At 38.4% G+C, this 19,944-nt stretch overlaps 1 protein-coding gene and 1 pseudogene across 2 annotated transcripts in view; one reads left to right on the forward strand and one right to left on the reverse strand.

Annotated features, from left to right (window-relative positions):
• Nucleotides 1-5,004: 5,004 nt before the first annotated feature.
• On the reverse strand, nucleotides 5,005-5,757 carry LOC309829552 (S-phase kinase-associated protein 1-like; annotated as a pseudogene). Its single transcript has 2 exons — nucleotides 5,287-5,757; nucleotides 5,005-5,063 (listed from the first exon to the last, which is right to left on the reverse strand). The product of its transcript is annotated as an S-phase kinase-associated protein 1-like (transcript).
• A 3,784-nt stretch (nucleotides 5,758-9,541) lies between these two features.
• Nucleotides 9,542-19,944, forward strand: part of ETNK1 (ethanolamine kinase 1) — a 68,754-nt gene continuing 58,351 nt past the window's right edge. Inside the window, exon 1 of the mRNA XM_082665007.1 lies at nucleotides 9,542-9,916. Within this exon, the coding sequence (XP_082521133.1) occupies nucleotides 9,761-9,916 (156 nt within the window). The 5' untranslated portion in view covers nucleotides 9,542-9,760. The remainder of the gene's footprint in view (nucleotides 9,917-19,944) is intronic.

Genomic DNA, 19,944 nt, shown 5'->3' on the forward strand with positions numbered 1-19,944 from the left:
AAACTAGTATTTCTCTTAACTCTTTAGCAATCTTCAGAGTTTTCATTATCTATAATCCTCCAAAATAATGGCCTGTCTCCTCGCATCTGCTCTGGTTTTAGGTACCTTGCAGGCATTATCACTGAGCTGCCAGTTACTGCCTCATTCCTCATTCCCTGCTATTGTGCTCTCTTTCCGGGTCGTGTTACTCAGAGCAGCTTTAAAATATACAAAGGGAAGAAAAGGAGAGTAACACGAGCTGACCTAGTGGATCACAAAGGGCCAGAGAAAGTAGGTCCTTGATATTTTCCTTACCCTTCCCCCAGAATATTCTCCTCTAGTCTCTGATACACCTCTCCCAAGGAAAGAAGAGAGAAGCTTCCTTCGTTACGCAGACCCCCAAACCATAACTTAGTTCTAGATTTTGAAATTCCTTTGCTGAACTAAGGTTTAAGCATTGGAACAATATCCCTGAACGAAGTTAAGGAAGACTTTTACCTTTTATTATCTAATAATAATACACCATCTCATTTAATAATAGCTAATTATTATGTACCATTTCATTTAATCCAGATGAAAACTTAATAATAATATTTGAGCCTTTACTAGGACCAGGCATTATCCTGACGATTTGATAATCATCTATTAAAATCTCCGCAGACCTGTTATTAGCACTATTTTGCAGATGGGAAACTGAGGTTAAAGGAGATTAAATAAATTGCTCAAATTCTACAGCAGGATTGTCTACTTACAAAGCTCAAATTCTTTTCATCCCCTTCATTATCTCTCCAGTCTCTGTATAATATGCTTTAATGAGCTAGAAAGTAAAGTTTCATCCTTTGGAACAAGGTAGAGTCGAGTCTGAAGTTGGAGAAAGTGGCCCTTACTTGTGTATTTTTCATGCACTGTAGGCACACAAGTAGTAGGCATTAGCCCTTTGTAGTTTGTGTGCATACACAATTGCTCTGAAATCCTTACTTCCAACTATCAAAATACAGTTTCAAACACTTCTTATGGAGGACCGAATAGTAATGAGAATAGAGATATTAAATGTTTAACTTGGGAATTGGTGTTTAAGCTATTGGGTACATTTGGGAGAAAGTTGGAATGGTAATAAAACAATATAGAGTGATTCAGTATACATTAGGAGTCTGAAAAAATTGCTTTAAAGTATAATGCAGAACATATTTAGTCTGTCACCCATTTTATTATTCAACAAATAATTATTAAGTGCCTATTAAATGACAATCATCAGCTAAGTCCTGGAAAAATGAATTTAAAAAACCACAGGATTTTTTTGTTGTTGTTGGCCATGCTACATGGCTTGTGAGATCTTAGTTCCCTGACGAGGGATTGAACCTGGACCCATAGCAGTGAAACACTGGACCAACAGGGAATTCCCTGTTTCTTCATTTTTAAAATGATGTTTTTTGCCACTGATTTATATAGAATTAAGATGAAATATTGATCAGCACTTGTGAACTTTTAATTAATACCACTTAAATAACAATAATAAGGAATTCCCTGGCTGTCCAGTGGTTAGGACTCCATGCTTTCACTGCTGAGGGCCCCGGTTAAATTCCTGGTCAGGGAACTAAAATCCTGCAAGCCGCTGCACTGCATGGCCAAAAAAAAAAAAAAAAAAAAACACCAAAAAAGATAGGAAAAAAATAAATAACAATAATAAAAACTGCTAAATCAATTTTAACAAATACGGTGAAAAATATGATTTCAACATTATTTTTTAATTAATCTGCTTTTCCTCACTGATTTAAACTATTAATCTTTATTACGTGTAGAATACCCATTTATACATGGATTTTTCTTTTTTGGGATCTGTTTATTTCTGTGCCAGCCTCTCAACTTATGCCTTTATAATATGATTCAATATTTGGTAAGGTGTATTCCCTCTCATTACCCATATATCTTTAAAAACATTTTTTCCCCTTACATATTTTAGATTCTTATAATTAGGAAACATTTGAAATATTTCTGTTCTACTAAATCCACAATTGTAATTTACAATATGCAAGATACTGTCTTGAGACCATGGAGGCTATTAAGAGAAAAATGATAGAATCTTGCTACTAAGGAATTAGTCTATTATATGAAAGAGTTATAATCTGATTCTAAGAACATGAAAAAGAGGCAAGCTAGAACAAGCACTGGTAGACATGTTTTATAGAGTTAAATATTTATTAGCTCTTATTAATATAGCTGAGCATACATGTGTTTGTTATAGTAGCTTTATAGATGGCCAGCTCCCTTAGGCTCTCTTAAAGTTGTGAAGAGCAGAACACATGTAGCTTCATTTTTATGTAACATCTGAAAATCCAAACACCTAGAGTCTCTTTCTTTTTCTTTTTCTTTTTTTCAGAGGGGGAGCAGTGGAGCAGAGCATGCACATCCTTGAACACCAGGGATCACAGGGGTTCTGGATTTCTGAATCTTCAGTTCAGTCTACAGTGACATTAACTAACCCTGATTCTCTGTTAGGCGTACAAGAGTGACTTCATTTTAAACTTGTGTTCAGTTTGGGGGATGATCTAGCTATTAGGCACGTCCATATAATCTCGTTTCACATAATATTTTCTTCTGCAAATTCTTTATGCTATTATTCTGCTAACTAAAGTTAACTCCATTGTCATTAAAATATTTATGACTAGAGCCTTTGGATGTATATTCAGTGATCCTTTTATTCCCTCATACAAAATGCTTATTATGTAGTAAGTTATAAACATTTTACTAGTCTTTTATATGTGGCGCAATCTTTATGATTTAAATCTACAGTGTGGGTGGCACAAGGCAGAATTTTTTAGGTGTTCTAACAGATGCATAAAAGAAGTAAATTTAGATTAGGAAAATCCACATAAGCTCCGTGAAGATGATTGCTGGAGGTTAAGCTCTGAAGAGTGAGTGCGATTTCAAGAAGCAGAGAATGAGACAAAAACAGGTGGAGAGAGAAGAAACAGAGAAGTCAGCTATTTGCAAACTAACCAGAGGTATGGTTGCTGTTGGGTCCTCAAAGCTACTGTTTGATTTCTGACTTCTAGGGCCCCTGTTGTCTCCTGAATGTATGTATAAGTAGATAGATGTATTCCACCTACCATCATTAGTCCGTTGTAGGATATTTCTTATCTATTTATCCATCTATCTGTTATCTATCAATCATCTATCTAATTATTTGCTTACTGAGGGACAGCTGGGTTGTTGCCAGTTATAAGCCATTAGGACTAATACTGCAGTGTACATTCTTGTACACACTTCCTCATGTACATATGTGGGATTTTTGTATATACCTGGAATTGAGATTTGTGGATGGTAAAGAATGTCTATCTTCAACTTGATTAAATACTGCAAAATTTCTCTCCATAGTTTTATTTTTTTTAAATAAATGTATCTTCCCATCAGTAATGTACACTTGGCCCTGTCAGAATTCAAAAACTTTTCCAATCTAATGGATGGGTATAAAATGCTGTCTGTTGTTGTTTTAATTTGCATTGCCTTGATTATTAGTTATAGAAGTATTATTTTTGTAAGCTTATTTGCTGTTTGGATTTCTTCTGAAAATTAATATTCTCTTCCCATTTTTCTCTTGGGTGGTTTGGTTTCTTATTGATTAGTGGTATTCTGAATACCAATCCTTTTTTCATCATATATGTCACAATTATCTTTTATCTTTTTTATGACTTAATTTCATGAAGTTTTAAATTTTAATGTTTTCAAATTTGTCAGTCCTTTTCCTTCAGGGTGTTTGCTTTATGAGACTTCTTTATAAAATCTTTCCTTAACTTGCAGTCATGGAGACTTGATCCTATATTTCTATATTTTCTTTTTCTTTTTTTTTTTATGTGACTTACTTTTTATTGAAAGTATCTTGCATTCATGACTGATGCTTTCTGGGTTATGCCATACATTTTAACATTAAAGATTAAATTATTTTTTACATGCAAGTAGTGTTTATGGTTTTTCCCACATAGGATTACTGATTATAAAAAGATGACACACCACATGGGTTAAGTGTCTTTTTTAATTGAAAAGCCAGCAAACTGTCTAATTCTGTTTCCTCCCAAAACACAAACTGAATAGTAACTGAACCTCTAGCCAACATATTCAAAGCTGAGAGGATTAAAAATGCAAAAACAAGTCCTCAGATCCAATTAACGGAGCCCTGCTACATACAGGCTAATCAATACCAGTGGTACTCTGACTCCAGGAAGCTGGAAGACATTCTGATAACCCCACTCTGATAACATTTACCTCAAGTAGCCTTTTTCCAGTTTCCAACTCATGAATAAAGATAATACATTGTTAATTCTATTTCAGAAAACTTTTGCAAGTTGTTTTACTTACAATGCCAACTTTTAAAGCATATTTATTTATTTATTTATTTATTTAATTTATTTATTTTTGGCTGCATTGGGTCTTTGTTGCTGCACATGGGCTTTCTCTAGTTGAGGTGAGCAGGGGCTTCTCTTGTTGCAGAGCACAGGCTCTAGGGGCCCGGCCTTCAGTAGTTGTGACTCGTGGGCTCTAGAGCGCAGGCTCAGTAGTTGTGGCGCACGGGCTCAGCTGCTCTGTGGCATGTGGGATCCTCCCAGACCGGGGATCAAACCCATGTCCCCCGCATTGGCAGGCGGATTCTTAACCACTGCACCACCAGGGAAGTCCCTACAATATCAACTTTTAAAAGTCACTAAACTAAAGTTAACCGGACAATAAACTAGGCAGAAATTGCTTTACAAAAAGAGGGAGAGCCCAAAATGCTACTTTCTATGGAGAACCCACAGTTCAATTTTATTCAGAGCAAAGAAAAAAGAACTTTTGATCATACTAGAAGAAACTGAGCCATAAGTTTGGAATCAGTACTGAAACTACACATGCAATGAGGACAACATTCTGCTAATACAACTGATTTGCTGCTGCATTTGTGGACTGTTTTTCTGATATTAACAACTATAAACAAAGCAGTGCAACTAGTATTTGGAACAATCCTTACAGTGTTACAGCATCAGACACAAAATGTCACTTCTCACACCACTGGTTCTCTTTGTGTACCTGGGCTTCCTCTTCTTCAGTAAAATCTTTTTTTTTTTTTTTTTTTTTGTGGTACGTGGGCCTCTCACTGCTGTGGCCTCTCCCATTGTGGAGGACAGGCTCCGGACGCGCAGGCCCAGCGGCCATGGCTCACGGGCCCAGCCGCTCCGCGGCATGTGGGATCTTCCCAGACCGGGGCACGAACCCATGTCCCCTGCATCGGCAGGCGGACTCTCAACCACTGCGCCACCAGGGAAGCCCCAGTAAAATCATTTTTGATATTGAATGTCTTTCGAATCTCCTCAGGAATTTTCCCCTTGATCATATTGGCAACAGTCCTGCAGGTAACATCAAGCAAACCTTTGATGTCTAAGTAGTTTGCTGCCAATATAAGCTCAAAAAGTGTTCCTTGGTCAACTTTCAGGAATTCTTGATCCCAAACAGGGATATCATCTGTTCACTCTTCTTTGTCCTCACCATCCTCAGGAGGAGGCAGATCATCCTTGTGGTGGGTGCACCCCTGAATGACCTTTTTTAATATTGCTGCATTAACATTTGGCAAGGGGACTGGACCAACATCTCCTTCATCAACCATTCCCAAATCTTCCAACATGGTCTTAATAGTCACAGATTGTTTCACAATTTCAACATCAACTTCAAATATCTCTCCACCAGAACTCTGCAACTTAATTGAAGGCATGGTGTTAGGGCTCAAGGAGATGGCGGGCCAGCGGCTGATGAGAGCAGGGTGGCATCTGCAAAAAGAAAAACAGAAAAGTGGAAAACAAGGCCAACTGATCCTATATTTTCTTATACACTTTTTTCATTCATTCATTCACATTTTGAAAATAACTACTGCCTTGTCAAAGACATAAGTATGAACTAAAGCCTCTAGTTTACATGAGGGTTCACTCTTTGTGTTGTACAGTTCTATGGGTTTTGTAAAATTCATGTCATCTATCTGCCATTACAGTATCATACAGAGTAGTTTCACAGCTCTAAAATTCCCTGTGCCCCATCTATTCATCCTTCCTTCCCTCTGGCTAGACGCTTGGCAACCACTGATGTTTTTATTGTGTCTAATATTGTTTTGCTTTTTCCATAATGTAATACAGTTGGAATCATTTTATAGCCTTTTCAGATTGGCTGCCTTGACTTAACAATATGCATTTAAGATTCCTTTTTTTTTTTGGTGGATTGATCCCTCATTCCTTATTATTGCTGAATAATATTCCATTGAATAGATGTACCAGTAGTTTTTGTTGTTGTTGTTTTAGTTTTTTTTATTCTTACTCACCTATTCACAAATATCTTGGTTGTTTCCAAGTTTTGGCAATTATGAATGAAGATTCTATAAATATTCATGTGCAGGTTTTTTGTGTGGATGTACGTTTTCAACTCATTTGGGTAAATATCAAGGAGAATGATTATGGATCACATGGTAAGACTATGTTTAGCTTTGTAAGAATCTTCCAGACTCTTCCAAAGTGGCTGTACCATTTTGCATCCCACCAGTGATGAATGAGAGGTCCTGTTTCTGTACATCTTCACCAGCATGTGTTGTATTTCGGATTTCAGCCATTCTAATAGGTGTGTAGTGTTATCTCGTAGTTTTAAGTTGCAATTCCCTAATGACATGATGTTGAACATGTTTTCATATGCTTGTTTGCTGTCTGTATTTCATCTTGGGGTGAGGTGGCTGTTCTGATCCTTTGGCCATTTTTAAACTGGGTTGTTTTCCAATTGTTACGTTTTCAGAGTTATTTGCATATTTCAGATACAAATCTTTCATCAGATATCTGTTGTTGCAAATATTTTCTCCCAGTCTGTGTCTTGGATTTGCATTCCCTTAACACAGAGAAGTTTTTCACAGAGCAGAAGTTTTAAATTTTAATTAAGTCTGTAAGCAGATAGGCTAGGGGGTCCCCAGAGAAAGAAAACCAGGCATGGCTTTCTTGACATAAGAGAAGCCATTTTTGGCCTAAGCCATTTTGTGATCTAAGCTTGGCTGCAATGCTTGCCCTTGAACAGGTCTCAGTAATTAATGATCTTAAGGGAACAAAGGAATGTAGCAACAGTGGAAAAGCAGTCAAGCAGCAGCAGTTCAGCTATAAAACAGTCCTAGTTCCTCCTCAGTGGATATACGTAATCTGATACATATCTTTGAGTTGTTCTACAGGAACTAAGCAACCCCCCACCCCCACCCCGGCCCTTTAGTCCAAGACTAAAGCTTGGACTCTGTTGACCTTTGCCCCAATAATATGCTGAATTCTCCTTAACTCAAGCATATTCATGAATATGCATGTTCCCTTAGCTTAAAACTTCTCCAATTTTGCTGTTCGAGGAGACGTTGCTTTGGGAAAGATCCCTGGTGTTCTCACTTGCTGCAAGTAATAAATACTACCTTCTCCAGCTCTTTGCCTTGGTTGTGTCTTTTGGCTTGACACCCACGAAGAGGTAAACCCTGTTTTTGGGTAACAGTGGGATCAAAAAAATTTTCCCATACAAATAGCAGTTATTCCAGTACTGTTTCTCCATCCTTTCCTAATTTTCAATGTCACTTTTATCATATTCAAAGATCTCACACGTGTGTAGGTCTTTTTCTGGAATCTTTATCATGCTCCACTTGTCTATTTGCCCATTCTTAAACCGTTATATCATAAATCCTGGTAGGATGTGTTCTCCCAACTTATTCTCTAACCCTCCCGCCCCGACAAAGAATTATAGCAGCTTCTCTTCGACCTTAAGTTTTGGTGTGAATTTTAATGCCACTTTAACAAGTTCTGTGAAATACGCAATTGAGATTTAATTGTAACTGCACTATACTTATTGGTTTGTTCAGTGAAAACAGATCTTTTTAATAAGTATCTTTTCTTATTCATGGATATGGTTCATTTCTCCATTAATATAATTTCATCCATAAGGGTCTTACACATCTTTTGTTAGTTTTATACTTAGGTACCTAATAGTTTTTTTTTTTTTTTTTTTTTTTTAGGTCTTTCTAGTTATTAATGGATACTTCATTAAAATTACAAACTTGTATAATCCCCCAAATAATTTTTGTAATTTGCTATTAAATCATTTCACAATTCAAACCATAGCTTCAAAATTCTTAAAATGCCAACTGTTTAATAATAAAAAATACAAATTATACGAAGATACAATAGAGGGAATTCCCTGGTGATCCAGTGGTTAGGACTTCACGATTTCACTGCCGAGGGCCTGGTTGGATGGGGAGCTAGGATCCAATGGTGCCGCCCAAAAAATTAAAAACCAAAAAAACCCAACAACAACAGATACTACCTGAAATGTGAAATTAGTATATTGATTATTTCTCCCCAAATTGAAAGGAATGCATAATTTAGAGTTTCTCCTAGTATACGATTTAAAAAAGAGACTAAGTCTGGAAAATGTTGAATCAACTGTCTTGCTGTCTATAAAACTCTCTTCTCCTTCTTTTTAATTTATGAAGTTTAACTTTATTGATAGTGAGCTATTTATTTTGTGATTTACAAAGGTAAGTAGGTTCTTTCTGAACAATCAGAATGTAAACTGATGTTAATGAGATAAACATTTTGACTGTTAATTAAGCTGAGTCCAGTTAGCAACTTAATTTACCACTAACAAACGTATTCACCATTTACCAAATGCTGCAGGCAAGACATTAAGAGGTCAAATCTCAACCCATTTTCCTGAAATCACTGGGAAAATTAGGAGGTCCCAATAAATTACTTGTGGATTACCCAGTTTCCAATATTCCCCTAGCAGGGGAATTAGGTGCTATAAGACAATGAGACTAAATGTTTGAAGGTAGCCCTTTCAAGGCCCACTCAGGGATACCCTGAAACAGGCATCTAGCGGCTGAGCCCCAAAACTCCATTCCTTCCATCTTCATCCTACACTATAACCTGTTTTGGCTGACTCTGAATAACTCTCGGTATGATCAAACGTCTGGCCTTAAAAACACATCTTGAAGTGCAGTCGCTTTCTTACCCAAATATCTTAACTGTCCCAAATACCATGATCTCCGTACACTGCTGATGGGAATTTAGTTGCCAACCCAACCATGTGGTTAGTCCTCAGCACACAGCGGCTCCGAGATCAAGGAGACCCAGTTAACCCAGCTTGCCCAGACTCAGGCCAAATTCAGAAGCTGATCCTGGAGTTATTTCAGGGCACTTCCCTGGCTTCCCAGAAAAACTCAGCCCTACCTCAAACCCAGACCCCAAGACCCTCCCGATCAGGTGAGCTAAAGCTTCAGAGCCTTTCGTTCGGGGCTTGGCAGGGCTCAGGATCATTCCAAGCGGGAGCCCCACGTTTTAAAGACTAGCAGCACGCACCGCACTGTCCGATAACGGCCGAGGAACCTAACTCCAGGCACTAGGCCCATTGTGCCCGCGGCTAGAAACTCCGCCTTGATCCTAACGCAGCCGAGGCCCCGCCCCGCGCGTGACGCCAGCGTCAGGCCAGTCCCGGCATGCTCCGCGCCCGCCGGCGGCCGAGCGCAGACGAGACGGATATTCCCCGTGAGCAGTCGCTGGTCAGTTCAGCCGCTATCCAGACCTGGGTCGGCGAGAGTGCCGCCACCAGCTGTTGTCCTACCGCTCTACCGTTATTCTGAACGCCCCCAGCCCTCCCGCGAGGGCGCCCCGGGACGGAAGGATCCAGCAGCCTGTCGGCGCCCGCCGTTCTCGTGGTCGCCGTCGCCGTCGTAGTTGTGGTAGTCTCTGCCGTAGCCTGGGCCATGGCCAATTACATCCACGTCCCGCCCGGCTCCCCGGAGGTCCCCAAGCTGGACGTCACGGTGCAGGATCAGGAGGAGCAGCGCTGCCGGGAGGGGGCCCTGAGCCTCCTGCGACACCTGCGGCCGCACTGGGACCCTCAGGAGGTGACCCTGCAGGTAACGCCCACACCTCAGCCCCGGGTCTCAGCCGACCTTGACGCGGCCCCGGGGGGCCGGGGGGCGGGGGCGGTCTCACCATCCCTTCTAGTCCCCGGTGAGCCGGCAGGACCTCTGGGAACGTCGTCTCCCCCCGTTCTTTGGGAAGTGATCCTGTATTTCCTCCGTCACACCTAGGAAGGTCACTCCCCCTTTTCCTTCACCATTGCTTATTGAGGTCGTCCTGAGGGCGGCTTTTCTCTTTCCAGAGGCGGCTACGTTCGTGACGCACCCCTTCCACCTCGGGAAGGTTCCTGTTGATCGTTGCCCCTCCTCCCACTCCCCTGTCCCTTCTAAGTGCGAAAAGAACGTTTTCCACTCCCTTGCGAGGGGTCCTCGCTTATCGGCCCAAGCCACCATCTCCTCGCCTTTCACAAATAATGTGGTAATTAATCTCTGATCTTTTCATTTCCCTTCCCTCCCCTCCCCCGTCGGTGTACTCCCATTGATGCTCACCCTAAGTCTTACCTTCTCAAGTCCTGGGATTGGCGACAGTACTCGATTCCAAAGTAATGACCGAGGTCCTCATGGGTTCTTCGGTAGCCCTGAACACGTTATTTTATTTGTATCGGTACTTCTGAAAATGTTTTAGTCATCTTAGTAAAACTAACAATATCTGATGTTAGAAGGATCAGCGGCTTGTGAATATTTCTTTTTCCTGAGCCACAGTATTCATAGATAGACAAAAATTGGGAGAAAAAGTCCTTAAGAACCTATACATTTTTAAATAGCTTATTTCTAATAAGTTACGATTAAGCATACATGAAATTTATTTTGAATACTAATTTGTATTTAACTTTTGGAGTTTCAGATACTATATACGAAAATGAACCTCCTTTTCCCTTGCAAACACAGAGTAATTTTAAAGGCTGGCATATTTTAGGTTTGTTTCAAATCTGAGCAATAATGTAAGAGTATTCATTTGAAGTAGCCACATCATCTGCCTTATTTTGTTGACTGATTTGTTTCAGCAATGTTAATTGACTTAACAGTATCTCAGATTCTTTGGTAAAGTAGTCACCTATACAAAAATGAATAAAACATGAACAGTGCCCTAGGGCCCAGAACAGTTCTCGACACTTCAGCTTTCATGAATGTTGGCTTCAGTTCTTACTGCCTAGAAGAGTTAGGAGCAGATTAAAAGGACCCATATGTTTTGGAAAAAAGTTAAGACAAAAATTTTGAAAATTTAAGGGAATGTTTGTTAGCCAAGTATGTAGGACATAGTGAATCCAAAATGATTTTCATGTGTAATTAAAAAAAAATAGTATATTTTCTTTAAGGAAAATTAGTTTAATTGAAACTTACAATTTGAAACTCTAGACTTCTTTAGTTTATTATTCATTAACTTATTTGTAGTTTATTATAGAAGATCTTTATATTTATTAAAATGAGTTATATTCTGGCAGTCAATTATAAATTAAACAGATATTAATTAAAAACATTGCTACTTCGTGGTAAACTCTGGTACTGGCAAACCATATTACTTTTTAAGCAGAGACTTAAGAGTTTGAAGCTTTGAAGACTGGAATTTCAGTTGATGTGTTTGTCTGTAGAACAGCAGGAATAGCTACCCAGAGGTACATTAGGTATGTTTTTAATCATTTAATCCCCCGAACAACCATTTTAGATAGATACTATCTTTTTAGGTGAAACTCAGTGAAGTAAAGCCAGGATATCGGTTTAAAAAAAAAAAATGGATAAAATATGCTAACATCAAACTGTTTTTTGATTGTTGTACTTGGGATTGAATCTTAATCTGATACCCATGTAGCAGCTTTTGACTTTAAGACCTTTGGACTCATTGTCCAAACTTCTAATATACTTATTTGTAAGTGAAGGTAAATACTACCATTTTTTTTTTGCCCTTAGGGTGATTGTTATTTAGAAATATAATCCCTCCATTTGCAAGTAAAGCTATTGATCCAGAAGCTGGAACAACTGCTAAGCAGAGTAAATGGTTATTCATCTCTCAGTATGGTAGATCTGACTCCCACATTCTAGGTCATTATAAACTCTGCTTTTATGATGCTTCAGGATTTCTTTAGTAAATATCAATGGGAATATTTTCTTTTGAGATTTGCTTTTATATCCTTTGAGGTATAAAGATAAACATCATACCTAACATAATAGTCAACAGATTAAAACAGGTATCAGTAATAGCCCATATTTTAAAAAGATTTTTTCTAAAATTCTTATGTGAATAAAATGCTTTAAACATACCTTAGAAGCTTACTCTAGTAATACTTATTTTACCTGGCACTTACTCCTACAGCTGAACTATTGAGAGCATTTTGGAAAATCCAGAAGCAAACAGAAAAAGACTTCAATGCATTCAGAATAATAGACGGCCCAGTCTTTGCTCACAACTTATGGACACAGGGGATAATATATCTCATTTTAGATAGAGTCTTAAAAAGTTTAATTATTTTTTCCCTATCTGTGCAAAATTAAAAGAATACAATATAAAAGGAGTGGTGAGCTTTGTGGAGTGTAGTATCTTATAATAGGCAGAGTGGTTCTAAAACAATACCAGTCACAATGTTTTTTATTTAATAATATTTTACTATTTATGAAAGCACTTTCACATACATTCTCCCAATGACCCTGTGAGATAGATGTAGACTGTTAATATGTATTTTATAGTTAAATGAAAGTGAACTTGGGAGTTTGTAATGGTAGATCTGAGATGAGAACTCATCTTATGAATTATTGCTCTTTGAGAAAAGTTTATGTTTGTATATTATGATTAAGACAGGGAAGCCATTTCTGTGTGAAATCAGTAATTTTTTAAAAATTAAATCTTTGGCTCATAGAAAGATTTTGCTTTAAGTTCCTTAAACATAAATTTGCATTACTTTTCCACATGTGACATTATTTTGGAAACGGGATTCACTTCAGCTTTCTTTTAAGATAGTTACTATCTAATAGTAAAGTATTTGAGTGGGTGGTAGGACCTAAGACTATTTGACTACGGCTAAGAGAGATGTGTTGTTTGATAGGTTCCTATATATGTGGATAACATGTGGCCAAAAAGTCAGGAGCCTACTGTACTAGTTTATTTTCAGGTATTAATAGCTGTGTGACTTGGACTGAGCAAACCACTTCACCTCTCTGGGACCTCAGCGTAGTGTAGTGGAAAGAAGATGGGTTTTTTTTGTTTTTGTTTTTGTTTTTGTTTTTGCGGTATGCGGGCCTCTTACTGTTGTGGCCTCTCCCATTGCGGAGCACAGGCTCCAGACGCGCAGGCTCAGCGGCCATGGCTTACGGTCCCAGCCGCTCCGCAGCATGTGGGATCTTCCTGGACCGGGGCACGAACCCGTGTCCCCTGCATCGGCAGGTGGACTCTCAACCACTGCGCCACCAGGGAAACCCAAGAAGATGGTTTTTGAGTCCTGATTCCAGCCTTTTGTCACCTTTGGCAAATTTTAAAATCTCTATAAAAAGGACTTACTCTCTACCTTGGAAAATAGTAGCATAGTAGAAAATAGTAGAATTTAACAACTATAGTACTCATAGTCATTTTACTACTAGTACTAATTTTACTACTTTACTACTAAGAGTATCAGGAGAATTAAATGAAATACGTAAAATTATACATAGTATGTTTTAGTACTCCAACTTCCCCCAGGCTCTCCCCCCACCATTTGTAAGTGGAAAGTTGTTATGAAAGAATTGTAAGCTCCTAAAATTCAGTAATTTTAACATGTATTTTTTTGTACTGGCATAATGCTACTTCTCAGCAGCATTCCTTGTAGCAGAAGGTAGCCATGGGAGAATGGAGGAGGGAAGGCTTAATAGAAGATGGGGTACCTGAACTGAGCTTGGAAGGAAAGATAGGAGATGGAATGGGGAAGTATTTCTGGGCAAAGAAAAACTGCTTTCACAAAAGCTAGACTATGAGCATCTTGGACAGAATGGTGTATGAACAAGAATAGAAGTGGGAGTGATTTTCAAATAAGGGAGTGCTTAGATACGAAGGTTTTATGCCTCTTTAAGGAGGTGGTATTTTATTATCTAGGACGTGATGGGAAGCTGGTGAATGTTTTTAAGCAGGTAAGTTATATCATATATATTTTAGAGAAGTGGCAGATTACAATTTAGGCAGCATTCATTGAAGGAAATGCTTTGAATTGGGGATTAAGTGATCACTTACAAAGGACATTGGTGGTTTTGAAACTGATGGTTATTGCACACTAAGGATGCTAAATCAGTATAGTGGGTTGAAACCACTTCAGTTTAAAAAGATGAGTTAAAATAAGATGTGATAGGATAGATCAGAGTGCATTGCAAGTAATAAGGTAAGTATTATCTTGTGAAGCTTTTAGTTTTATATAAAAGTATATATGCACTGAATTAGAGGATAAATACATTTCTTTCTGTGTATTGCATTAAAAAATGTTTGTGAAAGACTACCTAGGAGAGACTTATTTTAGTACAGACAAGCGGTGCTGGGATCCAAATTAGGATAGTGGCCTTGAAGATGGAAATAAGGGACAGATTTGACATTTCAGAAAATAAATGTTCAGGACTTGTTAATTGCTTGCAGGTGAGGGAGGAAGTGGGAAGCTTAAGGTTTTTTTTTTTTGTGGGTGACAAAAATAAGGGAAGTAATGAAAAGTATATTTAAGGAATCAGGTTGTATTTTTCAGAATTTTATCTTTTTTTTTTTTTTTCTTTTAATCTTTTGGCCACGCTGCGTGGCATGTGGGATCTTAGTTCCCTGACCAGGGGTTGAATTCACGCCCCCCTGCAGTGGAAACACAGAGTCTTAATCACTGGACTGCCAGGGAAAGTCCTCAGGATTTTGTCTTATAAGGAGTTATTTTGCTCTGATATATCTGATGGACTATAAATAGGTAAATTTTTATCACCCTTTTAAAAACTGTGAGACACAACAAACAAACAGAAAAATGAATGAAACATAAATTGTTGTAGAATAAATACCTTCGTAACCCCAGCCCAGGGAAAGAGAAAATATTACCGGCAGCCCAGAATATCTCCCCTTTCTCTTCCTGCTCCTAACTTTTCCCTCCCTCTAGTGGTAATCACAATAGCAGTTTAAAAAAAAATTGTTAACAAACAGAATATTTTGAATTAGTCATTTTTTCCAGTACTCTGAGAAAATATACTGTGTATGAATTTTTTAAATAAGAGACTATATGATCATGAAGTAATTTAGTTTTACTGAAAAGATATATCACAATATTAAAACTTTGAGTAGAAAACTACCCACTTCCTATTCATAGTTTATTAAAAAAATCAACTGTTTTGTTTTGTTTATTACCTTCAATTTCTCCCTTAAATATTTTACATAGTTGTTATTGAACCTTATGTACAATTTTTAAAAATTAATTTTTATTGGAGTATAGTTGCTTTATAATGTTGTGTTAGCTTCTACTGCACAGCAAAGTGAATCAGCCATACATATACATATATTCCCTCCCTTTTGGATTTCCCTCCCATTTAGGACACCACAGTGCATTAAGTAGAGTTACCTGTGCTATACAGTATGTTCCCATCAGTTGTCTGTTTTATACATAGTATCAATAGTGTATATGTGTCAATCCCAATCTCCCAATTCCTTCCACCCCACCCCTTTCCCGCTTGGAATCCGTACATTTGTTGTCTATGTCTGTGTTTCTATTTCTGCTTGGCATATAGGGTCATCTATACCATTTTTCTAGATTCCACATATATGCGTTAATATACGATATTTGTTTTTCTCTTTCTGGACTTACTTCACTGTATAACACTCTCTAGGTCCATCCACATCTCTACAAATGACCCAATTTCGTTCCTTTTTATGGCTGAATAATATTCCATTGTATATATGTACCGCATTTTCATTATCCATTCCTCTGTTGATGGACATTTAGGTTGTTTTCATGACCTGGCTATTGTAAATAGTGCTGCTATGAACATTGGAGTGCATGTCTTTTTTTATTTTTATTTTTTTTTGCGGTACGCGGGCCTCTCACTGTTGTGGCCTCTCCCGTTGCGGAGCATAGGCTCCGGACGCGCAGGCTCAGTGGCCATGGCTCATGGGCCCAGCCGCTCCGCGGCATGTGGAATCTTCCCGGACCGGGGCACGAACCCTTGTCCCCTGCATCGGCAGGCAGACTCTCAACCACTGCGCCACCAGGGAAGCCCTGCGTGTCTTTTTTAAAATAAATTTATTTATTTATTTTTGGCTGCATTGGGTCTTCGTTGCTGCGTGCGAGCTTTCTGTACTTGCTGTGAGCGGGGCTACTACTCTTCATAGCAGTGCACAGGCTTCTCATTGTGGTGGCTTCTCTTGTTGCGGAGCATGGGCTCTAGGCGCACAGGGCTTCAGTAGTGTGGCACACAGGCTCAGTAGTTGTGACTCACGGATTATAGAGCGCAGGCTCAGTAGTTGTGGTGCACAGGCTTAGTTGCTCTGCTGCTTGTGGGATCTTCCCGGACCAGGGATCAAACCCATGTCCCCTGCATCGGCAGGCGGATTCTTAACAGCTGCACCACCAGGGAAGCCTCATGTGTCTTTTTGAATTATGGATTTCTCTGGGTATATGCCCAGTATTCTGGCTCATATGGTAGTTCTATTTTTAGTTTTTTAAGAAACTTCCATATTGTTTTCCATAGTGACTGTATCAATTTACATTCCCACCAACAGTGCAAGATTGTTTCCTTTTCTCCAGACCTTCTCCAGCGTTTGTTTGTAGATTTTTTTGATGATGGCCATTCTGATGGGTGTGAGGTGATATCTCATTGTAGTTTTGATTTGCATTTCTCTAATAATTAGTGATGTTGAGCTTCTTTTCATGTGTTTGGCCATCTGTATGTACAATTTGTATTCCGTTTTTTCATGTAGCCTTTCATAAATATTTTCCCATGTTGGTATGGTATTAACCACAATTTTTGATAGCTACAGACATAATATTTGGTCATATTAAACATCATGTGACTTAATTACTTTTAAAGTGAGGTTTTAAAAAAAATTGTAAAGAGTATAAAGAGGAAAATTAGAAAGGCTCATATTCTAACCCTGTTGATTTTGTTTAAAAAATACAAATGATACATGCCCTTAAAAAACAAGGCTATAAAATGAAAAGTAAAAAATCTAGCCCCCCCAACACTGAGTCATTCTCCCCAAAGATAATTTTGTGAACAATTTCTTTTGAACTTATAAAAAATTATCAAATTATAGATTTACCAGCGTACATTATCTACCTATGTTTATAAATATAGTAAATATAACTATATTCTTTTTTGTATACATAAGTAAGTTATTCTGTATCTTGATTTTAAAAATAATATATCTGAGACATCTCCATGTCAGTATATATAACCTGCCCCATGTTTTTAAAAAAAAATTGAGTTGTTTTTATTTTTTAGGTATTAAAAAAAGTATTGCAGTGATCTGCTTTTATACATATATTTTGGATAACTTTTCTAAGTATATCCATAGAGTAAATTCTTATTAGTGGAATTAAAAGGTTAAAAGTAAAAGAAAAAAAATCATAATCTTCAAGGAATTGGCTCACACAAGTGTGGAGGCTGGTAAATCTGAAATTTGTAGGGCATTCTCTGGTAAGCTGGAAGCTCTCAGGCAGGAGTTGATGTTGTAGTCTTAAGGCAGCATATGTTCAGGAAAACTGAAGTTTTGCTTTTACAACTCTTCACCTGATTGAATGAGGCTCATTCATGGGGACTAATCTCTTTTACTTGAAGTTATCTGGTTAATACGTCTGCAAAATACCTTCAGAGCTGCATCTAAATTAGTGTTTGAATAACTGGGTATTGTAGTTAATCCAAGTCGACACAAAACTGTTATGCTATTTCTCAGTTTCATATAATTTATACTTCTCAAAACAGTGTTGGAAAGTATCCTTTTCTCTATACCTTGTCCAACCTCTGATATTAAATTAAAAAAATTTTTGCCGGTTAGATACATGAAAATGGTATTTTGTTTTGTTTTTACATTACTTTTAATTTTGTTATTTTCGAAGATGGTGGAATCCAATAGTTACTTCCACAAAACCGTTAACTGACATGCATTAATTCCATCTTTCTAGGCTTATGGGCTGGTCCAGTAGCCATTGTCTTAAAGAATAATTGAAGCTTGTCTTTCCCGTTGTATTGGCCTGTGCAAGCTCATTCATTTGAATTCAGTAGTTAATCGGTCATTTTAGACCATAAATAAATATCGAAACTCTGCTTGGTATCTTAATCATCTTTAAGGACTAAAGAAATTTCATAGTAGCTAAGGTAGAGTTTAATATTTTTATCATCTCAGGGTTTGTAGTTGCAGGGCAGTGTCACGTACTGAAAGAAGGTATTGGATTATGTTTTGGGCTTCTCAAGATGACCTTTAAGTTCACTGATAATCACTTTAACTTCTAAGGTGTCATTAAAACTGTAATTTCTTTTTGTCCACCGGGTATTCTGTATTGCTTCAAAGAGCAACCTGTGCAGGTTTGGGCAATTCTTTAAGTTCCTAATTGATATGGTCAATTAGTCCTGGCTGAAGGGTGAATTTATGTCTTCTGTTACAGTACTAAAATAGGGAAAGTGTTACTATAGAACATATTTATCTCAGTATTACATTCTGGCAAAGGAGACAGAACCACCTCTCATAATACCTGTTCCAGCACTCCACTTTGCATACAAATATTCACCATCAACAGTGGCATCCTCATGTCCTCGCAGGGTAACTTGCTCCTTTAAGAGTCTCTCACATAGGTTTTGGATTCAGTGCATTGGGCTTCCCTGTCAAAAGGTTTCTTCTCTACCTCTAGGCCATTTTACCCACTTATGTGAATTTGGCCTTGGGTTCCCAGCTGCTGAGGGTTGGGCCAAGATCTTGGCCTCACAGTCAGTTTACTTATTTCCAAATTGGTGGCAGACTCTTAATATCATCTTTGTACCCTGGCTTTTTAAAATCTCCCAAGCTAGAGTAAATATGGTGGATTTGTTCGGGGCACTCAATGCTGGGAGACCACTAGCAGGTCCCATCAGTCCATCCAATCTGATAATGCTTCATTAGAAAGTTTTGCTTCAACCCCATCAATGTCTGCTTTATTCATCCAGTTTTTTGATAACCATGAAAAACTTTCACTCTATTGGGACAAGTCATTTGCCATCTCCCTTATCTTTTCTGCTTACTTGTAATTTAGTTTTCTTACTATCATCCCTAAGACCTGTAAAGGGAAGCTTGAGACAGCAAATCAGATCCAGCATCCTGAACAGTTTATGCTGGTAACAGGAGAGTTACATGGGGGCCCCATGTAGAAGGAGAAACCTTTATCATGGTATTCACCATGACCTAGGGGTGGGGCATATTAAGTGGTTGAATATCCTGGTCGCTGTAAGGCCAGTCTTGTATGGCCTGCATATGCAGTATATCAGCCACTTCATCTGGAGTGATCGATCCACTTTGCATGCAGAGGAAGGACCGCACAATTCCCCTTCTCAGGAAACTGACTTAGTAGCCACTTCTATCCATTCTTCCAGTCTAGCAGTCTTGCTGGGATTAGGTTGCTGTATGTTTGGGTTAGTTGCAGCCATTCAGGACTGTTCAGTAGTAAGCTGTGGGTCCTGCATTAGCCTAAACATGCCATGGACTTCAAACCATAGATTGCTCCTAACTTGACCATTCTGATGATGAGACAACTTTACACTATATCCTCAGGTTTCAGTAGTTTCCTTATTTTGTGCCCTTCCCACCTGAATCATTTTGGTAAACAGAGGATGAGTTACAGAGGTCAAAGAAGAGTTATCTGCTGTGGAGCACGAACTCTTTTGTGACAGTTCTGTGCTTAGCAGCCTGATGTTGTATCGGACCATCTGGAACCCGGGTTGGTGCAACATCAAGATCTACCCTAAAACGGTCTTTATCTTTCTGTCGTAGGTAGTATGGCTAACAGTAGCCAAGGAATCACACATTTAGCCAATTTCTCATTATTTTGCACTTTATTGTGGATTCAGGGACAGCTGTTCTGGGGTTG

This window comes from Grampus griseus, assembly GCF_964374135.1.
Source record: "Grampus griseus genome assembly, chromosome: 11".
NCBI lineage: Eukaryota > Metazoa > Chordata > Mammalia > Artiodactyla > Delphinidae > Grampus > Grampus griseus.